At 40.6% G+C, this 27,410-nt stretch overlaps 1 protein-coding gene across 3 annotated transcripts in view; it reads right to left on the bottom strand.

Annotated features, from left to right (window-relative positions):
- PTPRG (protein tyrosine phosphatase receptor type G) overlaps positions 1–27,410 on the bottom strand; it is a 705,708-nt gene that overhangs the window by 286,777 nt on the left and 391,521 nt on the right. For all 3 annotated transcript variants that reach the window (XM_039257247.1, XM_039257249.1, XM_039257248.1), the window contains exon 3: positions 9,387–9,566. In XM_039257247.1, the coding sequence (XP_039113178.1) occupies positions 9,387–9,566 (180 nt within the window). The remainder of the gene's footprint in view (positions 1–9,386; positions 9,567–27,410) is intronic.

Below are 27,410 nucleotides of genomic sequence, written 5' to 3'. Positions count from 1 at the left end.
AATAAGCGTTGTTATAAGGGTTATTTTCGTACGGGGAGGAGTCACAGCTTTCACAGACACCCGCTGTGTCGGAGTCCCAGCCTGGGCACGAGGAGGGGGGACAGGTGGAAGTCACACCACGGATAAGGGATTCATTTTCTCCCGAGCTTGAAGGGAGAACGGAGTACCTGGCATCCACAGCACTGTTTGCAGGACATCCACGCACTGTGTATAAATAAAGCTCAGCATGTCTATATAATGCTGGGCTAAAGCAAATGTTCACACCAAAATCTGAGTAAACAGCAGTAGGTGCCAAAAGTTAAATAAATAAAAATGGATGGGAGGGAAGCTAGCTGCTTGCTATCCTAACTCTACTACCCCTAAGCAAGTTTTTTAATAGTTTACTGTCAAGTTGGTTTCCATATAACACCCAGTGCTCATCCCCACAAGTGCCCTCCTCCATGCCCATCTCCCCCTTCCTCTCCCCCCCACCCCCATCGGCCCTCAGTTTGTTCTCAGCATTCAAGAGTCTCTCATGGTTTGCCTCCCTCCCTCTCCCTCACTGTTTTCCCCCTTCTTCTCCCCTATGGTCCTCTGTTAATAAGTCCAGCAGAGAAGGACAGATACCATATGTTTGCACATACAGGAGGATTAAGAGGAACTTAATGGAGTACCCCTAAGCAATTCTTAACAAGAGAAAATGAGAGAAGATGGACGACCCAGGATTGGATCTTAACAGTAGGCCCCCCCCACCCAGGCCACCCGCATTACAGGTATCTATTAGGGGATGCTTTCGGCTCTTGGCAGAAGGGAAATGTTCTGGGGCATCTCGGTGACTCAGGAGGTTAAGCAGCAGACTGTTGGTTTCGGCTCAAGTCATGATGTCACAGTTCGTGGGTTCGAGCCCCGCACTGGGCTCCTGACAGTGAGGACCCTGCTTGGAATTCTTGCTCTCCCTCCCTCTCTGCCCCCCATCCCCCGCTCATGCTCTCTTTCTCTCAAAATAAATAAATAAACTTAAAAAAAGGGGAGGGATGTTCTGGTCTGGAAGTGAAGAAACATGACCTCTAGTTCTAGACTTCTAACTTTCCTGTAGGCACTAGCGTTTATTTCTACAAATATTTATCAAGTTATTACCAGGGAAGAAAAGGTAAGTACATCGGGCATAGCTCTTGCCTCCATGGAGAGTACACCTGGTGGGAAAGGCAGGTCCTGGCAACGAAATAATAGCAGAAGCAGCCCAGCAAATGGGACAAGGAGTAACAGATGAGAAGCTAACCCCAGACAGGAGAAGAGGAGTGGGTATCTTCAAAGACTGATGAAATCATTTGAGCTGAGACTTAAAGGAGCAACCTTGGAAAGTGCTGATAAGAAGAGAAGACATCAAGGAAAAGGAAGCTCATGCAAAGGCCCTGTGGTAATGGGAGTAAGTAAGACGGGGTTGGTGCCTTGAGAGTAGGGTATGACATAGGAGCTAGAGAATGAGGCAGGGACAGTGAGCAGGCTGTCTGTATCCCCAGGAGAAATGGCAAGTCCTTCATATGGCTGAGAGAGACTTAGGAAGAGGGGGAGAAAGAGAGACAGACATGATCAGATTTGGGAAATGAACCTTTTCTGGCTGCTAAGTGAGGAAGGCCTGGGAAGAAAGCAACACTAGTTGGTAAGAACGAGAGTTGGGAGATTACTGCAGTCATCTGCTAAGGAGAAGACTGGACCTGTTAGGTCGGTACAGTCTTGGATACCCAAGAGCTGTCAAGTCATGGGATTACCCTGGGCCTCAGCTAACTCACAGCTAACCTGAGCTAGGCAAACACAGCAGACCAGCTGACCATTTAATCGTACAAGATATGACAGATGTCAATCTAGCCCAGTCTTGTGCCCTAAAAAATAAAGGCAGGCTTCAAAAATGATCCTCAAAATTCAAAATTTACTCGTCTATCTGTGTAAAATAGCGCTGGTTTTCCCACCCTGAAATGGGTGTGTAATTGGCTTCTGTCTTTCCCAAAGCCAGTTTCCCCCACCATGACACAGGGGCTGGGGGAGTCTGAGAAAAGAAACGGAGCTGAGCAGACATGACAGAGAACTTGTACGGCACTGAAGACAGACCCGGTGAAATAGCTCTGACTTGAACTCCAGAGTTCAGGCAAGACTGAAGAGTAATCGGATGAGAGAGCCCAAGAACTTGGACCTCTGAAATAGGAAACATTCTATTTGTTTAAATTTATTAAGTTTTTATTTTTATTTTTTTAAGTTTTTTTTTAATGTTTTATTTATTTCTGAGAGAGAGAGAGAAACAGTGTGAGCAGAGAGAGTCAGAGAGAGAGGGAGACACAGAATCTGAAGCAGGCTCCAGGCTCTGAGCTGGCAGTCAGCACAGAGCCCGACGTGGGGCTCGAACCCACGAACCGTGTGATCATGACCAGAGCCGAAGTCGGGCGCTTAACTAACTGAGCCACCGAGGCGCCCCTTAAGTTTTTATTTCAATTCCAGTTAGTTAACATACAGTTGTATTAGTTTCAGGTGTACAATATAGTGATTCAACACTTGCATACATTACCCAGTACTCATCATGGTAAGTGTCCTCATACTCCCCACTCCCTCTTTCACCCATCCGGCCCCTCCCCTCCCCTTTGGTAACCACCAATGTGTTCTCTATAGTTAAGAGTCCATTCTTTTGTTTTGTCCCTTTGTTTCTTTGTTCTTTGTTCATCAGTTTTGTTTCTAAGATTCCACATCTGAGTGAAGTCACATGGTATTGGTCTTTCTCTGACTTCTTTCACTTAGCATTACACTCTCTAGCTCTATACATGTTGCTGCAAATGACAAGACTGCATTCTTTTTCATGGCTGAGTAATATTCTGTTATGTGTATACACACACACACACACACACCTCTTCTTTACCCATTCTTCTTTCAATGGACGTTTGTAATTAGATTACACTAGCCAAATTATGGTAGCAGTAATTTGGCTAGTGTAATCTATCTACTTTGATTAACTTAACAGCCATTTCTTGAATCTGTCTACACCAGACACTGTGGCATACGCAGGCAAATAAGAAAAAACACAGGCAAAGAAAGAAATACACAGCAAATACATAAAAAGTGGGAAAATGGAAGTAAAAGCATGGTGACAAATGCTTTTACTGTCTGTCCTTGGTGTGGGAGGAAAGAGAAAGTAGAGAAACACCAAAAAGCCCTTCCCATAGTTCAAATTCATAGGAGAACATGGCTTATTAATATACATCAGAAGCACCGTCTAACTCTTAAATTCTGATCATTTAGCTAGAAGCTAATGCTAGGAACAGCAAGATTATCTTGAAATGTTCTTGATGAAGGAATTATCTATTCATTCTACAAAAATGAAAGAAAGGGAAATAACTTCAGATGAAATCTAATGAGATCTGGCACAATAGACAGTTATGGCTCCTCGGGAAGAAAAAGAAAGACGCTATCTGCCTTGCAAAGGTATTTTAGACAACTTTCTAGAAGTGGGCTACATACAACCAACTCGCTCTATTGATTATGCTGGATTAGATATATAGCCCTCTCGGGGTTAAGACAGATATGAACATTAAAACTGGCTTCTGAGGAAGTTACTGTCTGTACATCATAGGCTGCTTTAAATATTAACTTCTATATTCATATTTTAATATCCAAAAGACAGTCTATTTTACTGGTAAGTGACCTGTAAATTTCCATCACAAAATAAATAAATAAATACTCTCTCCTGAATTTACTTTGTGGAAAAACAAAATTCAAAAAAAGACTTCTGCAGGGAAAAAAATATGTTGGTTAAAAATTAATGATAAAGGAAAAAGATACTTTTTCTTCACCTAGGTATCCAAGTTATATGTAAAATTAACAAGTGAAACAAAGACCATGTGGCTCATGGCGGGGGGTGGGGGGGCTTTTTTTTAATGCAACTTCACAAATTTTTCTGATAAGTGTAGATTCACATGCAGCTGTAAGAAATAATTCAGTGGTCCCTTGTCCCCTTGGTCCAATTCCCCAAAATGGTAACATCTTGTTAAAACTGCAGTCCAGTGATATGCGTGGTTTTTTAAGTAATTTTTTGAAATGCCAATAATTTAGTCAGAAGCAAATGTTGCAGTTTCATAACAAAAAACAACCATAGAGAAGCATCCTGTTTACCCTCTATCACATTAACAAGTACATAGAGGAACAAATGATTTACTTCAACAATTAGTTCGTACACCGATGAACCTGAGATCAGCTCAGGTCATGATCTCACAGTTTGTGGGTTCGAGCCCCACATCAGGCTATGTGCTGATGGCTCAGCCTGTTTCAGATTCTGTGTCTCCCTCTCTCTCTGCTCCTTCCTCTCTCTCTGCCCCTTCCCCACTCCTTCTCTGTCTCTCAAAACTGAGTAAATGCTAAAAAAATTTAAAAAAAAAAAAAAGCTCTTTAGGGAGTCTGGATGTGTCCTTCTGGTTGACTCTCTGATTTTACATTACCTAGGGAATTTTACGTCTTCTGGGCCATGGTTTTGGGGTTTGGGGAGATTTTCTTACTGAATTACTAGGCGTAGTGAAGATCTTGGCCTTCAGTCCTTTATCCCCAGTGAAGAAATTGTTTCTCTATTTTTTCTTTGATTTTCGGCTTCTTCCCTGGGTCTTTAACTGAGGTTTCGGGCTCTGCAGGCTTTGAGGTCACCAAACACGGGAAGGCCTTTCTCTTCTTCCCGTGAGCTCTTCTGGAACCAGAAGTAAATCTGGGAGACTTTCCTATGCCAAGTTTTTGCATATGTATGTTTTCTTTCCTGGAGTTTTGGTGCCAGCAAAGGGATTTCATCTTTGGATTTTTCTGGCACTTTCTGCTTTTACTCTGCTGACCACGTTCTTCTCACACTCTGGGTTCTCTTCACTTGGGGGTTCCAGACTCCTTTGCTGGACTACCACTAGCTGTAGGTCCATGCCATCTTTAGTTAGGGCTGATGATATGTGTGTTTTTTAAAAACTGATGTTATCCAGGATACCTATCAATACTATTCACGGTGGATATTGTCAATCCTCGCCCTTAATTTAGACGCACAGCACCCTGCACTGTATGTATACTGTTTTTCAGTTGAATTTATAAGATCCATGCATGGGAGATAAAGCATGTCATCTTCATTTCTCCAACATATTGGAAACTTTATGAACTCATTTGGCATTTTAACAACAGAACGAAAGAAGTTTCTAGGTTTGTGCTTATAAACAACAGCAAAACGAGAAGACACAGAAAAAAGAAAATCAATAACACAAGAAGGTTTCTGCACCCGTGTTCCTAAATGACTGTAAGTTGAAACTTAAGAGAACAGAGAAATAATTCCATGTTCTTGTGTAATCTTGTAATATATGAGGCTCGCACTTTTGAAAAACCACCCCTATGGAATCATCTTAGATTAATTGAAATATGGCTGATCTAGGATGATATCATGAATTTTACAGGAGTAAGTACAGTTTGAGAACTAACGGGGACTTCTTTCTGCCTCGCAGAAAGGCATGCTTCCTCAGGATTCTCTGAGATAGTTGTGCTCACATTTGGATGGTCGTGCTCTAATTTCAGGTGTGCACACTCACGGATCTGCAACAAGTTGTGGATGACTCTAAGAAGTCAGCACAGCGACAGAGATTGATAATCAGCTTCTGGAAGACCAAGGTCATGAATCAACTTGCATGGAGTGAACCCCACACTCATCTAAAACCTGTCATTGGAGATACCAAGCTGAAAGCTGTCACTGAAACGTGTTATCTTTGCAGAAGGCTGTCACACGTTGCAAGTCAAGTAGAAAACCGTATCAGAGGGCCCAGCAAATTGCCGTCGGCAGGCTTCCGGAATGTGGCACTGCGGTGGCACTCCACGCCGACATCTGATTACACCCAGGATGGCAATCTTCCCGTCCACCACATTCAGATTGTCGGAAGAGTTAATATTCCCATCATGGTTCTCCAAAGGATACTCACGTTTGAAATATAAAGCAGGGCCACTGATAGAGAAATTGTGCACTGTAACAAAAAATATACAGTCTACATTGGGGGAGAGAAATAGGGGTGAAAAAGGGTGTGTACAGATAATATTACCAGTCCCACCTTCTTCCTGCACAACTACACAAATGGAGGATTCAGGTGCAGGAGAGGGCAGCCTACTATAAGGCAAGAAGGACAATCGATTAGGAGAACATTATGAAAAAGAGCCCAATGCCAGGAATCACGGACCGACAAGTGAGAAGCAATTTATGAACACATCAGGCCAAACCCAAACCATCAGCCATGAATAATCTCACACAAACGCTGATTTGGAGAAAGAAAGTGAATCCTCCCAAAGTTGCACATGCAGCCGCTTAGGTTAAAAGAAAAAACAACTCTGGTTTCATTCTTACTGTGGGTCACAAAGGGCTGACGGTGAAGTCATTTCAGCCCAGCACTGGGGCTCTGGCCAGCCAAGGCTCTTGAAAGGGATTACTAAGAGTGGTTTGTAGCGATATCCTCGGTTACAAAGGGAATCATTTCAAAAGAGAGAGAGAGAGAAGGAGAGAATGAGTTTGTTTTAATGGTTGAGAGTTACAAGAGTTCAAAAATAAGATACGAAAAATATATTTAGTACCAGAGAACCCCAGGTAGCATGAGGCAGAGATGTAACATAACAGCTCCGTGTTTACTTTTCAGATCAGACAGGGGGGCACAGCAAAGCATTCCCTAATTCTACGGACAAGCTACAACTGATAATGCACAACAGTGATTAAGAGGGAGGCAGTTCCCTGCAGGAGCAGTGGTGAAAACATGATGTTTCGTATTCATAAATTTTAAGTAACAAGTGAGGGTGACGGGCTAAAACAAAGCAAGAGACTCGAGTTGCTGGCCTGATATACAAAAGGATAGAAAGTATTCCTCTGTGCTCTAATATAATAGGGAATATTAACACAGCAAAAACTCAAGGAGGGTAAGACCTTTATTTCCGTTTGCGCATGTGGCTATCCAAGAGAACTTTCTGCAGTGATAATACACACTCTATCTGTGTTGCTTCAGCGTGGTAACTGCTGGCCATATGTGGGTATGGAGCATTTGAAATGGGGCCAATATAATACTACCCATGATCTTCAGATTCAAACTATGCTACAAAGCTACAGGAATCAAAATAGGATGAAAGGGGCATAAAAACAGGCACACAGACCAATGAACAGAATCTAGAGCCCAGAAATAAATCCATACATACACAACACATGATCAACCAATAGTTGACATGAGAGCCAAGAACACAAAGAGGGAAAGAATATAATCTCTTCAATAAATGGTGCTGGCGAAACTCTTCACATGCAAAAATATGAAGGTGGACTCCTATCTTATATCACTCACAAAAATTAACTTGAAATGAATTAAAGGCATAAATGTAAGACCCGAAACCATAAAACTCCTGGAAGAAAAAATGGGGAGAAAGCTCCCAGACCTTCGCCTTGGCAATGATTTTCTGGACATAACGCCAAAAGCAAAAATAAAGCCACAAAAGCAAAAAAGCAAAGACACAAAGCCACGAAAGCAAACATTAAGAAGGGACACCACATCGAACTAAAAAGATTCTTTCTCCACAGCAAAATAAAGAGTTAAAAAAATGAAAAGGCAATCTACTGAATATGAAAAAAAAATCTGCAAACTATACATGTGATAAAGATTTCAATACCCAAGAGACATAAAGAACTCACGTAACTCAATAATAGCAAACAACTGCAATAACAAAATACAACAAACACCCACTAAAAATAATCCAAAAAATAAAATAAAATAAAACAGCTAAATAACCCTGGTGAAAACTTGGCAAAAGACCATAGGCAGTTTTCCAAAGATACACAAAGGGCCAAGTGGTACACTGAAAGTGCTCTGCATCACTTACTATCAGGGAAATGCAAATCGAAACTACAATGAGACATCACCTCACACCTGTTAGAATGGCTAGCATCAAGAAGAGAAGAGATAAAAAGTATTGAGGAGGATCCACCGAACAGGGATCCCTTGTGCACTCTTGATGGGAACGTAAATTGGCGCAGCTGCTATAGAAAAGAATATGGCAGTTCCTCAAAACACTAAAAATACGACCACCAAATGATCCAGCAATTCTACTTCTGGGTATGTATCTAAAGGAAATGAAATCATTGTCTTGAAGATATATATGTACCCCCATGTTCACTGCAGCATTATTTACAATGGCCGAAACATGGAAACAACCTAAGTGTCCATCAATCATGCACACACACACAAAATAGAACAGTATTCATAAAAAAGAATGAAATCCTGCCTCTTGTGAGAATATGGATGGACCTCGAGGGCATTATACTCAGTTAATAAGTCCAAGGAAAACAAAAAGCCTATTGTCTCACTTATATATGGAATCTAAAAAGGCTGAACTTAGAGAAACAGAGAGTAGAGAATGGTGGTTGCCAGGGGCTCAAAATGTGGTAAATGGGAAGATGTGGTCAAAGGGTATAATCTTCCACTTTAAGAGAATTGGGTTCTGGGGATGTATATCATGGTGACTAAGGTCAACAGTACTATATTGCGTATTTCAAAGTTGCTAAGAAAGTTATGTCTTAAATGTTCTTACTGGAAGGAAGGAAGGGAGGAAACTAGGAAGGAATGGAGTAAGGAAAGGAGGAAGGGACAATGTGAGGTGATAGGAATATTAATGAACCTAATTACAGTAATCACTTGGCAATATATGCATGTATCAAATCATCACATTGTATGTATTAAACTTATATAATGTTATAAATCAATTACATCTCAATAAAGCTGGAAAAATACATAAAAGTCAAGTGACCTTCTCCCCACAAGAAACCCCACAGAGATCTGAATATGTATCCTCTGCTTTCAAACACTGCAGACGGACCACCTAGTGAACTCAGGGGGAAAAAACAAATAAACAAACAAAAAAGGTACGTGGCTATTACAACTGAGGGAGTAAACTTTTATCTTACTTGCTTCTAATAAATTAATAGTTGAATTTAAATAGCCACACGTGGCTAGTGGCCATCATAAGGGATAGAGCAAATTTCTGAAAGTCCATTCTATACACTCTATACATTCTACACAACATTCATATATAACATTCTATACACATATTGATTCACTTAATCCTTATAACCTTATGAGGTTTATAGTATTTTATTAGCACCTTTATTATACTTCTAAAATCTGAGGCACAGAGTGCTTAAGTAATTTGCCCAAAATCACACAGCTAGGAGAGCAAGTGGCTAGTTCTCACACCAAGGGCTGACCCCAAAGCTCTCACTAAGCTCTATGTTCCCTACAGCAACATGTGCTACCTAAGGACCAAGTCACAGGTAAGGTGAATACTAAAGACCTCCAACAACATTTGACAATATTCTGTGGACTAGCGAAAAAGACAGAGTCTACCTGTTTTCCCTGTGTTTTTCATCCAGGTTTTGTTTGAAGACTCATTGTCAAAGCCATCGAGCACAAGATCCTGGTACTCTTCCCCGATCTGCGCATGCTGGTCTGAAATATCTATAGGAGACTGATGACGGCCCCCACAGCTGACACTCGATGTGACCCAGTGCTCAGGACCATAGGCACCTGTTGAAAGAAAACAATACTTCAGTCCTCACGGCTCAAGGATCAAGGATGAAATGAACAGGATGTAGGAAGCCAAGCACGACGTCTCTGAAGGTACATTTCCCCCATGTTCCCACTCCAAAGAGGTCAGTCCACTAAAAACGATGGATCCAAGCCATTTGCTTGATAGGGTGAGAAGACTTAAGAAAGGATATGTTCTTTAATCTAGTTTTGCTTTGTTTGATTTGTAACCAAAAGTTTGCTAACTTTCGTGGTAATCAGATTAAGGAAGTTGAGCAGACGGGCTGTCAGAGTTGTTCACATTTTTAAGAAAATTTAAGTAACTTTCCCAAAATAAGCAAAGCATCGATTCACAAGAAAACACCTTAATCAGTTTAGCATGGTTTGCTATCACCGACAGTATAACAAACACAACTTTCTTCTTAGCTCCCACGAGTCTATGAACTGGAAAAGGAAAAAAAAAAATCAAAAATCAAAAGCAATATAACACAGGAGGAAAGCCACTAGAGAGAGGCAATGAGGCAGGGTGTCCTTAGGTTAACTGGGAGAGGTTTTTGGTTTGGCCAGAATTTGTAGATTTGTATCTTGAGGTATTCACCTCTCCTTCTCAATCCCTCTCTGGCATAGGAGATGAGGAGATAAAGGTACCTACAGACTGAATCCAGCACTCCTATAAACACAGGCTTCTTGGGGACACACGTGGCAGAAATAAAAGAGAATGCAATGCCAGACCCTACTGGGTGCCGATCAGGCACAGGCAGAGAAAACGTACTGCACCTGCCTCTCTGCTCTACTTGGACATGAAATGATCTGGGGGTGATACCTACTAAATTGATATCAATTATGTAAATCAGTATCTGAGACTGTTCTGTACCTGGCATCTAACCTTCTAGACATGACAAAGCGGAAGTGGCCTGTTGAGAGGACATGTCCTTTGCTAGAAAGATGAAGATACATGTCTTTTTGAGAATTAGATATAAAATGAGTCTAAACCTTACAATTTTTAGGTTTCCCAATCAATAAAGTATAATGTGTGTATGTATATACATACATGGATTCCTAGATTGTACAGCTTCAAATTTCTTCACACATCAGATAGAAGAGGATAAACAGCTAAAGTGATTTTTTTTTTTTTAATTTATTTCTAGGAGAGAGAGAGAGAGACAGCGTGAGCAGGGGAGGGTCAGAGAGAGAGGGAGTCACAGACTCTGAAACAGCCTCCAGGCTCTGAGCTGGCAGTCAACACAGAGCCCGACGCGGGGCTCGAACCCACGAACCGCGAGATCATGACCTAAGCGAAAGTCGGACACTTAACCGACTAAGCCACTCAGGCGCCCCAACAGCTAAAGTGATTTTAAGAGACCCATCTACCCCTCAACTAGTATTTTCCCACCTCATTCTACACCTAGCTTTGTGTGATGGAGGAAGAGAGACACTGTAAGGCTCCCTAGTACGGAATAAAAGCCTGCACACTTGTGCCCAAGCCATTGCCATCCACCATGGGCCATGAAGGTCCCCACCCCCTGAAGTCTATACAGCTTGCAGCTGATATAAACAATGGTACCATGAAAAAAGAGACAATCACAGAAAACCTTTTCAGTCCTGGTCAGGGAAGCTTCACGGCTGCAAAGGCAATTGACAGGACTCCCTAAAAATGATTCCTATTCTTGCTGTCTGGCAAATAACTTGGCTTCTTCCCATGCCTGGGTCATCTTCCCTAATTCTCATCCTGAACAGTAAGATAAAAGAGACTATCAGAAAGAACATGCTCACTGCTTGGCAAAGGTTTAGCCACCTCAGGGCACTTTTCAAAACCATTTACAAGCGTCACAAGGCTTTCTAGAAAAAGTTAACATGCCCATTTTCTTTCCTGTTGGACTTCTACTAACAGAAGAAACAACAAGGACTTTTCACTTATTTTGTTTCACCTCTTGGTCAAACCCCCTAAGACTGATGAGTCATAAAGGAACAGAGTGGGTATTTGCATATATTCTAGCCAAACCTCATTTTCATCTGACATCACTGCATTTGAAGGAAAAAAAGGCAGGGAAAGGGGACATAAGGAAAGGCTCCAATTTTCCTATCCGTTTTCTAAATATTCTGATAGATGAACACAGTGATCACTGATGTGCCTCAGGAGCCTATATGTTCAAATTATGGAAACTAATGTTTTAATACTGTACATGTGCATGTGTGTAATGCTTTTAGAATCTCACTAGTACAATAAAATTATACTCAGTGGGAAAAAGAGGCACAGTAAAATAACTCCAAACATGTACAACTCCAAAGAAATAAGAAAGCAAGCCATCATTTGTAAATACACAAGACACCTGATAATTATCCTACTAATAGAGAAAAGTACTCTGCAACCTCTTGAAAGTACTTGCCATTCATATTATTTCTCAAACCCTTCCAGACATGGGTGAAATATAATTTAGCACTCTATAAAAATATAATCAGAGTTCGTACCAATGGGATCCATTTATTCACTGGTAACAATCTGAAGATGTAAGCCAACTACATGCTTGCTTTCACACTTCCACCCAATGTACATTCAAGTGCAATTTTAATTGAAACTGATCTTCCACTTCAGATTTTAAATTAATTTTCCTTTGGAGTGCTTCATGCTCCAGACACCCTTGCCTTGCAAAAACCCCTATGTCATTGGTGGAGGAAATAGAACGCTTTTCCAAGCTTGGAGGTATTGATTACCCATTCTCACATCCAAGTACCATTGCCATTCCACACTGTATAAATCTCTTCAGTGTTGAGACACTTTATAAAGGACTGAGAATTATATCATTAATCATTTGCAGCCATACAATCTCACAGTAGTGAATGCTTTGTTTTCCAGGACTTCTGAATAAATGCTGTTGAGTAAAAAAAGAGGACTCTAAATAAAGACTGCGGTTAACTTCAGACCTAGTTGTGGCAGGGCCGGGGGGGTGAGGGGGCAAAAACCATCAGCGAGAAGACTTCCACCCCCAGGTATGACATTACCCACCTAAAACCAGAAGGAAAGTCATTTGCACTTCAGTTTCCCCTTATTGACTCTTCCTTAGAAGGAGCGGTTGGCAGTGAAATCCATTTTCAACAGCTCACTAACTCTGATATGGCAAACTGATAAATGACGATACTTTCCTAAAAGGGGCAGGGTGGAGAACTGAGATAGAAACCACAGGGAAGTTAGGCTGCCAAAAGTAATCTACCATTCACCTGCTGAAAGTCTCGTAGAAAGGAGCTATTTTTTTAAATGCTTATTTATTTTGGAGACAAAGAGAGCATGAGCAGGGGAGGGGCAGAGAGAGAGCAAGAGAGAGAATCCCAAGCAGGTTTCATGTTCAGTGCAGAGTCCAACATGGGGCTCGATCTCACAACCGTGAGATTAGGACTTGAGCAGAAATCGAAGAGTTGGACTCTCAACTGACTGAGCCACCCGGGTGCTCCTGAAGGAATCAGATCTTAATGGAGACACAATGACAACCTATTTGCAGCTAAAGGACATAACAGTGGCTGTGGAATTCCGCTCAACCTGTGATGGAAAATACTTTCTTTTTAATGAATTCAGTGGATGCATCTGAAGTTCCCCGCTGAAGGTCTGAGGTCAGTGTAAACGTACCCTTGTCAGGGAGCCTTCCATGAGGCATGCACAGGGTTGTGTACTATCCTAGCAGTTGGTTCCTATTTTCCTTGGAACATTCCTATCACTGATATAATTTGTCGTTTATTTCTTGGTGTCTGTCTTCCCCATTAGTTCATTACTCTCTGAGAAGAGGTGTCTTCTCTGTCTTGTTTAGTTTTATTCCTATGCCTACCACAGGGTCCTACCTATAGGGGCTTGCGAATATGTATTTTTTTTTTTTTTATGAATTAGAAGACGAGATTAACGAGTTGCATACTTCTGTCTTCTAATGACACTATGGCGCTATTTTGGTTTTAATTTTACTCTTCTATCTGCTGGCTTCTTAGGAAGCCTCCCTGACTCCTTTGGTCTCAAAAGTCAGATGTCAACCTCAGAGGAAAACACTCCTTCCATTCGTCACTTACATGTTAAATTAGCCTGAACGGGGATGAGACAAAATAAGCTGTGGGTATGTGATGTTCATGATGGAATCTGGGTGCAAACATAACAAGCGACCAAAGGCAATTACCGTTTTTTAAAGAAAGGAATGTGACAGAACTTGGCTTTCAACGCCTTTATTGAAGCATGATTGTTTTTAGGGCTCTCGTATTTTTTCTATGCTTTAGCAGTGTTCTCTAATCAAAGAAGGTCAACTAAGGCAGAAAAACAGTCTTGTTTCATCAACTCATCCCTGTAGACATTTAAATATTGAACTGACATCTGATCGGTACCAGGCACAGCACAAAGAAATGGGTGCCAGCAGATGGAGAGAGACACCAGTGTCCCTGGGGTCCCCCAGGACGACTTGAGAGGATGGTGGTTCAATTTTCTCATCCGTACACGGGGAAAAATTAGTGCTATCCACATCAAAGGGTAGTTTTGAGGATTAGAGGAGATAATCAGTAGAAAGCACTTAAAACAGTGCCCAACAATAAACACCCAGTAAATGGTGGCGGCTATTTTGCGATGGCTACTGTGTTACAAAAACACGTAGCAAGCCCTCAAGAACTTGACTAACGGAGGAAACAAATGTGTAGTCCACTCAAGAGCTAAAGGAGGCGGATGAAGGCATTTTATGAGATACAGAGAGAGAGGAGAGGGGCCCTCGCCTCCCCAAGGGCAGGACTTTGAAGCTGACAGTTCAGAAGAGTCACTCTTTGAAATGCTAAGAAGTTTACCAGGCCCTGGGACTTCCCATTTGTAGAGGACAAGACTCAAAAGTACAGTTGATCCTCCCAGATGCTGAGTTTAATCCCAGCACCAGCTGGATTTAGTGCCTGGCTTTCAAAGAACAGGAAAGGGAAAGAGAAAAATAACAACTTCCCCATGGAGAAGCGTGGTAATCCCACCTTAACCAAGGGGTGAAGGCTACAGTCACCTGGAATACCACAGGCTGTCATGCACATCTTGATAGATATGATAAAAGGGGTGCATCACCTCTCTTGGATTCTTTCTAAAATTCCATAACCTCTGTCTAGGCATGAGGAAGACATCAAACAAATCCAAACTGAGACACATTCTATGAAATATGTGGCTGATACTCCTCCCAAATGTCAAGGTCATGAAAAACCAGGAAAGACTGAAAATCTGCCACAGACCAAAGACTAAAGAATGGGGACAAAAAAATGCACTGTGGGATTCTAGATTACAAAGTGGAACAAAGTATAAAAATGAATGTAAAAACTCATGAGCTCTGAATAAACCATTAATAAGCCACCGTATTTTTCTCATTTTGAGATGCTACAATTCAGTAGACTAGCATCAGAAAGACGTTAATTTCTACAGTAAGGTGAATAAATCACACATTTGGAGTTTAATTCCGACTGGCCTGTTTAAGGTAGACAGAATTTCCTATGTGAAAATGGCAAATACTGTAAATCTGGTCTCCTAAGTCCCCACTTCAAATGCAGTGTTTCCTTAAGGCAGATTTAACCCACAGAACCTGGTCAACATGCATAAATTTTGGAGCAAAACTGAACTATTGTGTTCAAAGAAAATACGAATAAAAACCCAACAGAAACATCTCAATTTTGCCCCCCACCTCAGGCAATAGTATTTAAAAAGTCTCATATGAGCCAATATAAATGTTTAGCAATAACTCTTTTCAACAATTTAACTATCTCCTTTAATTATAGTTCATTATTAACCACTGACTTGAGAAAGAAATAAATTATTATTTTTAGAGCATATACATCATACTTTTGTTTAAAAGCAAGGAATTTCAAATACCTAGGATGTGTGTTCCAATGATTTCTTTAAATACCTAAGAGATTCTTTGCAGAAAATAACCAAACACCTTGAATTTATTTTACCATAATACATTCAAATAATGGTTTCTGTTCACTAATGAAAAGCCATTAAAAATAATGAATTCTGTCTAAATCTAATTAAAAACAAAACTAATATACATGTTATGTGCTGTTTCTAGTCAAATATGCTTATTAATGCCTCCCTCAAGGAACTTATATTAAAAGCCATTACCTGAATCCAGGGTTATTACCCTGCATCTTCTGGTCTACTTTTAACCAACAGCAGCAACCCAAAAATATCAGTATTCATTTTTGTACCTAATATTATAATTAATGCTTTTTCTCCCAAATCTAAAACTATTCCACTTTTTAAACAAACAGCTTTATGGGACTCAGCTATACAATTCTTCTGCATTCTCCACTACCAGTAACTTAATTACCTTTTATCTTTTTGCGCATTTATTGCTGCATATATAAAAAGAAAAAGAAAAAGGAAAAAGTGCTAAGAAGCATTCATCTTGCTGATCTGCGGTGTTTTCATTTTATTTATGTATAACTATGAAGTTGTTCAATGTTGTTCATGGGAGTTTTCTAATTTTTAAGCCAGTTAAGAAAATGTAAATTTTCCTTCCGATTTATGAGAAGAGTGGGCAAATATTTTGTTTTTAAATTTTAGGTATAAAAAATGCATTCCTCCATTTCACATCAATGGTGTTTTTTTTAAGATAATATCAGTAACTAAGCATAATGCCAGAAATGATATCAGACAATAACAGCAGACATGGGAACTACATTATTCATTCTTTAATACCAACTATTACTCATTTTTGTAGGATCTCTGTCTTAGGACTAGATGTTAAAATTATTATTAGGTAAAATGTGAAACAGCACAAATATTTAAAAAATGAAGTTCCCAGATTCTAATCTTGATGCTGAAGATCTTTCTGGATCCTATTACATTGTCCTTAAAAAAGAAGGTATTGCGTGCAATGACAATGCCAGTAATGACCACACAGGAGTTAAAAGGACTGGGTGATTAATTAGTGATGTCTGCACGAGTATGTGAGGTGACAGGAATAAAGCATGCACTGTGCGCACGCATGCAATTCACAGACTAGGGAATTCTGAAGGTCCTTCAAAGACAAAGTCTGTAAGGATCCATGTTTAGATGCACCTGGGATTAAAAGATTCTATCTTCCAGTTGGAATCTACCCTCACCCAAACATGTAGTCAAAATCCCTACTAACAATGAGATAGCGGATTCGCTAAAAATCTAACAAATAATGGTTTTATTAATCTTTATTTATTTTTGAGAGACAGAGTGTGCACAGGGGAGGGACAGATATAGAGGGAGACACAGAATCTGAAGCCAGCCCCAGGATCTGAGCTGTAGCACAGAGCCTGACGCATGGGCTCAAACTCATGAAGCGTCAGAGCATGAACTAAGCCAAAGCCGGATGTTTAACCTACTGAGCTATCCAGGCACCTGTAACAAATAATGTTTAACGTTGGGCCAAATTTATTTATTTACTTATTTGTTTGTTTGTTTATTTGTTTTTGAGAGAGAGAGAGCACAAGTGGGGAAGAGGGGCAGAGGGAAAGAGAAAGAATCTTACGCAGGCTCCATGCCCAGCATGGAGCCCAACAAAGGGCTAGATCTCATGACCCTGGGATCATGACCTGAGCTGAAATCAAGAGTCCAATGCTTAACCATCTGATCCACCCAGGCACCCCACAGGCAAATTTTAATTTTGCTTTTTGTAGATAACAACAAAGAATTGATTACAAAGAACATCGGTGTTATTAACAAAAAAAGCCACAATTCTTACTGTCCAATGCCAAAGATCTCAAGTGTTTATCAGCTACGCATAAGTCTGTTCCAGACCTGAAGCTTTCAACCTTCCAGTGAAGCACTTGATATACTTACTTCACATGACGGCGATCTTTTCTTCTGGAATTCTGGCTGCTTCCACAAAACAAAGCAATCATCCAAGGACTGAAATGGTCACATGGCATAGTGTGAAAAGCACTGGGTAATGAGACTTGCCATTTGAGTTCTAAATCCAAGATGGCCATTAAGCTTTAACTCACATGTTAGCTTCAAATGACTCTATGATTACTTAATAGGAAAGACCAGATCCATTAGCAATGCCCATCAGTACTACCAGAGAGGCAGGTGGTGACAGTCCTGCCACAAAATTGCTCTTTTCACTCCATTCTCAACTCTGCATGGTTGACTTGGATATGACAGTGGTCAAGTCTTAAAATGATTCAAGTTCCTTACACACAAAATATTGTATTATCTCTAAAACTTGTTAAGAATTCTTTTTTTTTTTTTTTTTTTTTGCTATTCATTGATTTTTATTTTAGAGAAAAAGTGCAAGCAGGGGAGAGGGGCAGAAGAGAGAATTTAAAGCAGATTCCACACTCAATGTAGAGCCCAACGCAGGGCTCAATCCCACAACCTTGGGATCATGACCTGAGCCAAAATAAAAATTCAGAGACTCAACTAACTGAGCTACCCAGGCACCCCAAAACCTGTAAGAGTTCTAAATTCACAAGAAAAGCTCCTAGAACACCAAGGAAGAATGAAGTAGGCATATAAGATATTTATTATCCTATCAAAATTCACCCTCACTGAATACATTCCCACAAGGGACCACACAGATGTGATGAACATTTAATAAGTTAGTACAGATAAAGCATGTCCAGCACATACTAATTGCTCAATAAACATGACTATTTGTACTTTCTTCTGGAAGCTGCTTTTAAACCATAAAGTCTAAGATGGTCTGACTCTGCTTCTGGCTCTGGAAATAATGTCTGATTGGTATTTGGCTATCAGCTTAATTTCATCTTCCTTGACAAGTAATTGGCTTGGGAAGGGGTGTTAATGCAGGACTAAGACAATTAGCACATGAAATTTCCCTGGTCAGAGGGAATGTTTTAGGTTGGTGTTATTCAAAACAGGGCTTTGAAGGAAAACTTACCCTTCTCTTAGAATATGAATGAACAGAGGAAGGAAGTGGATAGAACTGCAATGAAAAGGAAATTAACCAGGGGCCAAAGCTGGTATAGTAAAAACGCAGAAGGCAAGAGGAAGAGGGGAAGGAAGGAAGGAAGGAAGGAAGGAAGGAAGGAAGGAAGGAAGGAAGGAAGGAAGGAAGGAAGGAAGGAAGGAAGGAAACCTGATCAAACATTCCTGAAATTTAACTTTCATCTCTAGACTTTTCCATGTTAAATGTCTTTGTATTTAAAACAGCTTGAGTAGGACTTCTGCTATCGGTGACTAAAAAATACAGGATATAGGGGCGCCTGGGTGGCTCAGTTGGTTGAGCATCCAACGCTTGGTATTGGCTCAGGTCATGATCTCACAGTTCATGAGTTCGAGCCTCGCATCTGGCTCCATGCTGACAGCACAGAGCCTGCTTAAGATTCTCTCCCCTCTCTCTCTGCCCCTCCCCTACTCACTCTCTGTTTCAAAATAAAGAAACTTAAGTATATAGGATATAATTAGAATATTTGTTTAAAAAGATCAACAATTAAATTATTCAAGGCTTTCTACATTCCTCATTAACATGAAAATGTGGAATTAGAAAAGATAAAAATCAGAAATGCTTGCTGGATGGACTCCATAAAGGGTAACATCTGATTCCCCTTCCTTCCTGTGTGTCTGGCTCTTTTCTCTTTCCCTACAGGACAGGGATAAACTTGAGGAAGGGTTTAAAGATCTCATTTAGACAGAAGGAAAGGGAACAAACTCTGAAGCCCCGTGCTGTAAATTCTTACTGCTGGCAACAGAGCGGTCAGGGGATAAGAAGCCCTGAAAGCCTTCGTTGGAAGAGCTGCCTCGCACCAAAGGCTTCCGCCAGACACAAGCCCCAGCACAAGGTGGCAGGTAGGGAAGGCGCACCGAGGAGGCCATGTCCAATTCCCACAGGTCGCAGCCACCTCCCAGTGAAGGAGACAAAACTAATGGCTGAGGTCTGGCTCAAGCCTGATTTCCTGTCTTGGGCCGGAGGGCCCTTTCTCTCACCATTACATTCTCATCCAACATCCCGGTCCACGGTATGTTACAGAGCACGAGTGGGAAGCGGGGAAAATTCGCAGAGTTTGGTGTTGGGGGAGCGCTAAGAGTCTACGTCACAACCCACCGACACAAGGGCCGAGAGAAAAAGAACAAGAAATTAAAAACAGTTTTATGAGGCACTCACTCAGCAGCTGAGGGGCCTGGATGGAGGGGGTGCGTGGGACCGGGCGGCACTTCAGAGGGCGCAGACAGCATGATTAACATACTTCCTCTGGCAACTATAAAAGGAGGAATGTATGCTCTAAAATGTATTAACTATTAAATGCTATCTGGGGGGATGTCTAGACATAAAGCGACACATTTATGAGGTAAAGCCAAAACAACATGACGGATCTGTGTCTCTGTCACACTGTGAGCAGCTCACTGTAACTTGTCATTTTCTCTGTTTCGTTAAATTTATGGTGGAAGTAACTTCCCATAAAGGGTGTCTAGAAAGAAAACTGGAGAGATTTAGCAGAGGGGACAGTGACAAACAGAACATCAACTCCATTTCGCCTACTCAGAGGAGTCTCCGCTAGCTTAGCAACCACATCCCATGTCCTTAGCCTTGCTTACTTCCCTTCCTTGGGTAGAATCCATTAGAAACGAAGCCCCATGGTGTCAGATATGTGTTATTGTGTTCATACAGCATACAGAAGGTACTCAATAAGTAAATAAATAAATATCTGTTTGAAATGATGAGGATTAGGTTCACCAAAACCACAGTTATCAAGTTAAATAACATTTTGATGCAATCTTTTAAAGTTTAAAATGTATGCCAGCTGTTGTGATGACAACTTTCTACATTTCGTGTTCTTAGATCCTTTCAACAACTTGTGTCAAGTATGTGCTAATTTCCTCCATTTCACGGATGAACAAATTGAGGCTCAGAAGCTAGGAAACTTGCCCTCACATGGTAAGTGACAGAAGAAAGAGTCAGTTCCAGATCGATGAGACTGACCTCCACACTACAAGGGCCTGTACAGTACGCAGGCCAAATCTGGCCCATCAGTTATTTCTGGAAATAAAGTTTTATTGGAACACAGCCACATTCATTCACTGCATATTAACTATGGATTCTTTTATCTGATAAAACCAGAGACGAATAGTTCTGAAAGAGACAACACAACCTCAAATACTTGCCACCTGACCTTTTGTTTTTAAGATGAAAGAACTGGAAATAGGGCAAATATCCATCAGTGGAGACGTGCTAAGGAAATTACATCCATTACTTCATACAAAACAATGGCTCAAAAGTAGATAATCCTACTCAAGGATAAATGCCAAATGGATCCAAGATTAAACATTAAAAATGAGTAAGTAAAGGCACAAGAAGAAGTTACAGGGAAATATGGAGTAGGAAAAGTATTTCTATATATCATGTATTGGCATATGCATTAAAGAAATATTAAATTCTCTGATTGCAGAAAGGACCACAAGGAACACAAAAAAGATGAAGAGCCATCAAAAACGTTTGCAATTTACACCACAAAAGGGCAAAACATTTAGTATATATCTTCTTCAGTATTTCGATTCTAGACATCAATAGACCCAAAACCCCATATAAAAATGGGCAAAGGGGGCAGCTGGGTGGCTCGGTTGGCTAAGCATCCAACTCTTGGTTTCAGCTCAGCCCATGATCTCACGGTTCATGAGTTCGAGCCCCATTTGGGGCTCTGTACTGATAGCTGGGAATCTGCTAGGGATTCTCTGTCTCTCTCTCTCTCTGCCCTTCCCTCTCTTAGGCTCTCTCAAAACTAAATCAAAGTTAAAATTAAAATAAAAATAAAAAAAGGTCAAAGGATAAGAACCAAGAGTTAAAAAAAAAAAAAAAGGAAATACAAAGGGACCCTTAATGTAGGAAAAGTTGCTGTGCCTCATTAATAATAAATACAAATTAAAATTTTATAGATGCATTTTTTTCACCTACTAAATTAGTAAACATCAAGATGTGTGATTATACACTGTTAGCAAGAATGTATACAAATAAGTACTTTCATTTATGGCTACTGAGAGACTGATACAATCTGTATCTAAGCAAATTTGGCAATAACAATTAAAATAACAAATGTGCATTCCTTTGACCCTAGCATTAACTCCACAGATATATTTGCATTGGCACAAGGTTAAGGTTAGTCATGGCAGCATTGTTGGTAATGTCTAAGATTGGAAATGAGATAAACATCCGTCTCCAAAGGGATAGTTAGCTAAACTAGGGGAAATCAATGCCATGGCAGAGAAGATAAGAAAAAGAGAGCTCTTTAAACTAAAATGGTAAAACTTCCAAATTACTTTTTTTTAAAGGAAATGCTACACACCCAATGTGGGGCTCAAACTAATGACCCCAAGATCAAGAGTCATATGCTCTACCAACTAGCAATAGGTATCCAAGAGTGACATTTTTTAGTGACAAAACTGATACAGATTATAATATGATACGAATTTTGTTTGAGAAATGAGAAGGCTGTATGTATATATTTATTGTGTGTCCATAAGATACCTTTGGAAGCATATATAAGAAACCATAACACTAAGAGCTAAAGAGGAAATAGGGATGGGAGATTTTTCACTACTTACTCCTTTATGACGTAGGAAGATATTTATTTTGAGACAAACAACAAAAAGCTCATTTAAACAATTTCGACACCTACACTTCTGAGACCTTGACCTGAGAATATTCTCAATGGAGGCTGGAACTCCTTAGGTCTTAATACATTATGGCATGCACACTCGACAGGGGTAATAGTGCCCCAGTGAGCAAATGTTTGCTTTGGGGGGCAAAATACGTTATTTTTATGTATATCTGTGCTTCAAACCCATGGTTAGATATATAGTCTATGTCTGTCTATGGTATTAAATTTCATGGGTTAGGTATAATTAGGGACAAAAATGTCTAAAAAGGCTGAGGGAGAAGGCAATAATAGAACAAGGTTTAGAAAGTGGTAAGCAATTATGTGGGCAAAAAAGATCCTCGGGTTTTTTCTTGTGATTGTTAAGTGAGATCCTTATTAAAGCAAATATTCGACTTTACCCTTTAAGTGAGATGAATATAGGAAGAGCCAATATCACGGAGAAGTCGTTACATTCCGGACCGTCCTCTGCACTATCGGTACAAACACTGACGTTGTGATCTGAACAAAGTCTGTATGATTCTTCCATTTGGCTGCCCCACCTGTTGCTTCTCTATGACATCATATTTAATTTTCACCCATCGTCCCTGCCCCTCAGGAACTGGGGAGATCCTGATTTTGTCATCTAATCTCAGAACTCTGCCTCCCGGCAACATGCCATTCCCAAATTTAATAAATCCATCTCCTCCGTCAAGTGGTTGATAAAAATACTCCAAAGGCCATGGCCAAAGATAAAACTTTCCATCATGACAGTGGTGCATTATCCAGAATTCCCTGGGAAGAGTTTTTCAATCTACTATGAATGCTCATTTCTCCACTGCAACGCTGAGGACATCATGAGACATTCTGTCAAGGCTCTCTCTGAAATCCAGACACCCATACTGCTTGCACTTAAAAAATCTAGTAATACTTGGTACACACTGCAGAGCTTTAAAACGGGGAGCGACAAGGAACCTCCCTCGCCAAAGATTAGAATGTTTGAGGGCAGGACATACTTGAATTTCCTCATCCTTGTTACCCACATCCAGCAGTGTAGGCATTGGATAATTAAGGGTTACGCGAGATAAACTGGGCTTACAAGGGGAATATTAAAAAGAGCAAATCAGCAAAAACACAGAAATAGACAGCTCTCTTATTTTTCATTCTGTCAACAATGTGTGATCAAAAAAATAAAATGTTTGATGAAAATTCATAAACCTTAAGAATCAAATATTTTGGGGTGCCAGGGTGGCTCAGGGGGTTAAACGTCCACCTTTGGCTCAGGTCATGATCTCCTGGTTCATGGGTCCGAGCCCCACGTCGGGCTCTGTGCTGACAGCTCAGAGCCTGGAGCCTGTCTTCGGATTCTGTGTTTCCCTCTCTTTCTGTCCCTACCCTGCTCATGCTGTCTCTCTCTCTCTCTCTCTCTCTCAAAAATAAATAAAACAAAAAAATTTTTAAAAAAGAATCAAATATTTTTAGGAATAAAATCAATCATTGATGGAGAATAAACTCTCATAATAACATTATTACAGTTACAGATGTAAGCTATTTATACTGAAAGTTAAAAAGAGTAGTCACCATAAAATAAAAAGCATCCTGTAGCAAAATATCAACAATTTTATTTGTAAGTGACCTACAATTGCATCTCAGGATTTATGTGGCATGACGTGGCTGTCCATCAATGGCCATGATGACGATGGAAACCATGGCTCCCGAATACTGAACCAAAGGTGAGTACTGGGCTTTATGTACTGGGAAAGTTTAAAAAAACAAAAACAAAACAAAAATAACACATTCCCGAGTCTCCAATATCAGCACTGAGTGGGACCAAAGAAACTGTGTTTTGAGGACAGTAAAAACGGCCACGAACAGTCCTAAGACACGATAGAGTACTAACCGTTTTCAGATGTTGTGCGAAGTGCTTTACAAGAATCATCTCACATAACTCTCCAATCCACCATAAGCTATAAGCTTCACTATTGCCCTAATCATACAGACGATGCATGTGAGGATCACAGCAGTCCAAGACCACTTCCCTACTAACCAGCTTTTGACTTACCTACTTTACACCCATTCTTTATGTACAGCCAGTATTTACGGGCCACTGACAGTGGACCAAAGTCTCTGGGTTATTTTGGTGTTGCTGTTCCTGACAGTACTATTCTCATGTTATGGATGAAGGTATTATGCCTGGAAAGGCTAATTTGTTTCGTACTTAGATCACACCATCAAGCAAAAAGTGGAACCAATATTCAAACTCAGACACTTGGCTCCAGAGACTCTCTTCCCCTGTAAATATCCTGCTATAGTAATATTTAAATGGTAGAGACTTCCGGGCAGTTCTTACGTAAACCAAATCTGGATGTCAATTTCAGCTTGGGTTTCATGGCTAGATCCAAAAAGCTGCTCCATGAAGGGCTGAATCTCTCAGCCAAGGCCATAGGGTGGGGAGAATAGCCTACTAGTAGCTTTGACCTTGGCTCCTCATAATCAGAAAATAAAATATTTATTATGATCAAAGCATTAACATTTTCAATGAAACCAGTTGTTCCTACTTGGAGCACAAAGTTAAGTAGGCAGATGAAGGTAAATGAAGTGAGTAAGCAAGGACTTTTGTTTTCTACAGACGGCCATTTACAGAAGGACAGAAGGACCCATCATTAGCATACTAAATACCATACACATTGTGGAATTAAGCCGAAAGGAAAAACTGATGGAAAAAATTACCTGTACAACTCATTAAAATCACACATGCTTCTGTACAAAAGAGGGTCTTCCTAGTTAAGGTAACAAAAGATTTAAAGATATTTAACAACCATACTAACAGTAATGAGGCATCAGAGTAAATAACTGCAGTAAACAACTTAGGTGACAAGAAAAAGCTTTCCTTACAGCACTGTAAGGCTGTGTGGTTTTGTAATTCTTCCACTACCACTTCAATACCCTGAGGTACACTAGGTATAATATCAAGAAAGCAAAGCACAGTGTAACAGTTGTATGGTGGGACTCCGCTACGTGAGGCTCTTTCAAGAAAAAAGAAGAAACCAGAGACTGTTTAGACAATACAATGAAGAATCGTATTTGGCAAGATGCATTAATAAGAGGATTAAAAAGAAGGTGAAGTAAGGACCCATGGGCTGTGACTAAGCTGGAGAGAGAACATACATTTCCCTTCTGAGTTCAAGAACTACAGCAGCGCGCAAGGTAAGTATATGCCGATGCCTGTCCACCATATTGATGAACTTCGCTGGAATTGTTAGTTTAGGTACTCACATCCCAGAGAATATGCCTAGTGATTTTCAAAACAGTGGGATCCTGGTTGTGCAAAACAAGCTCTCTAATTAGCAAATTAGAAGTCCCTTCCTTGCAGATAAAGCTGCTAATGCACACAAAGCCTCAACATAAAATAATCATATTCAGAAGATGCTGGACAAAGAGGAGGAAATGTGTTCTAATCAGCTTTCATTCTCTTTGTAGCCCTTCATACTCATCCGCAGAACCACTCGTCAAGGGGGAATCAGGAATTTGAGTGTCTAGGTAGGAGAGGTTGTTTTCTTTTATTAGCATTAAATATTCTTTCCAATTCCTTCCAAAAACACTGAACTCAGAGAAACAAAGGTAAACAAGGATTTGATAAAGCACAGACATTTCTTTAAGCAGTACATTCCTAATGAGGCTTACTGGGTCATATGAACAGACCTCTAAACCACTGTGTTTTGGAGTAAAACTTAATCTCTATTCTGAATTTGCTTTCTGCTAGGTCAAACTAGGGCTGCTCCCCTCTCTTTGAGTATGATTCAAAAAAGAAGCAAATTGTCAGGACAAGAAGAGAAATGAATCAAACTACTCCACTGGCTATTCATACTCTATCAAAATCAGAAGCAAGTAAAACGTAACACCCATACTGCTTTGGGCCTCATTTCTCCAAAAAGTCCTGAGCCCCAGAGGGCAAGCATGTTCCTTCTAAGACCGGGGGTAGATTAAGGAATCACCAGTACCTTTCAGCCTAACACTTCTCTGTAAGGTTGGGAGGCCAATGTTTTTTTTTTTTTTTTTAAAAAGGTGTTTCTTCTGACCCCATATGACACGCTTGGGCAGAAGCTGCAGGCCTGTGGGGACAGTGGATCACAAAACCCTAGTTTTGTATTCATCTATTTACTCCACATCTTTGCTCGTGATTAGGGAGTATCTCAGATTTCATGTGTGCAAACCTGAAGTTCCAGAACTTTCTTCCGTCCCGAACTTCATACAGTGTGGTCTTCACTATCTAACTGGCATCCTTTGAGTGCTCAGGACAAAAATTTTGGTGACAATCCTCACACCTTCTTTATCTTCTTCCTCAGATACAGGAGGGAATCTTAGACTTCACCTTCACAGCAGATCTAGATGCTTCCACTGCTCCCATTCCCACCCAAACTGCCATCATCTCTCCTATGAAACACTGCAACTATCTCCACCCTGATTCCTTGACTGTCCTTGCCCACCTTCAACAGCCACTGATCTTGTTAAAACATAAGCCATCTACTTAAAATCCTCCCCCAGCATGATTCCTCATCCAGAGGAAAAGCCAAAGACCTGAAAAATTATCCACAAGGTACTACACATCAGCTTCCTGACCCCAATTATCTCCTTGACCACAGCTCCTATTTCTTTCCTCATTGGTCCCACAAAATAAGCCAAATGGACCTCCTTGATGTCCCTGAACATACCCAGCATTTTCCTGCTATCCCCTCTACCTATCCAGGGTAACAAGTAACCTCTCACCTCCTTGAGATCATTACTTAACTGTCACTTTTTCAAGAGTCCAGCTCCACCACTCAGATTATGTCCCTAGTTCAATGTGCTTTCTTCCTTTTATTTCTTCCTCCATAGTACTCGCCTAATATTTTACACACTTGTTTTGTGCGTCGCCTGCTATCTACTCACTGCCCCACTGGAATGCACAGTCTATAAGGACAGCGGTGTGTCTGTTATGTGCAGTGTATATAAACACAGGTCAGTAAATATTCTAGCAAACATAAACAACAATGTGGTTTCAGATCAAAATAGAAAGGGCTTGAGGTGCCCGGGTGGGTCAATCTGTGAAGCGACCGACTTCGGATCAGTTCATGATCTCCTGGTTCATGAGTTTGCACCCTGCGCCGGCTCTGTGCTGACAGCTCAGAGCGTGGAACCTGCTTCAGATTCCGTGTCTCCCTGTCTCTCTGCCCCTCTCCCACTCATTCCCTCTCTCTCTCAAAAATAAACAAACACTAAAAAGTTTAAATAGAGAGGGTTTTAAACAACTTTATT

Source organism: Hyaena hyaena, unplaced genomic scaffold (assembly GCF_003009895.1).
Source record: "Hyaena hyaena isolate Hyena2069 unplaced genomic scaffold, ASM300989v1 scaffold_608, whole genome shotgun sequence".
NCBI lineage: Eukaryota > Metazoa > Chordata > Mammalia > Carnivora > Hyaenidae > Hyaena > Hyaena hyaena.
The sequence above is the reverse complement of the archived record's forward strand: the minus strand, read 5'-3'. Positions and strand labels throughout refer to the sequence as shown.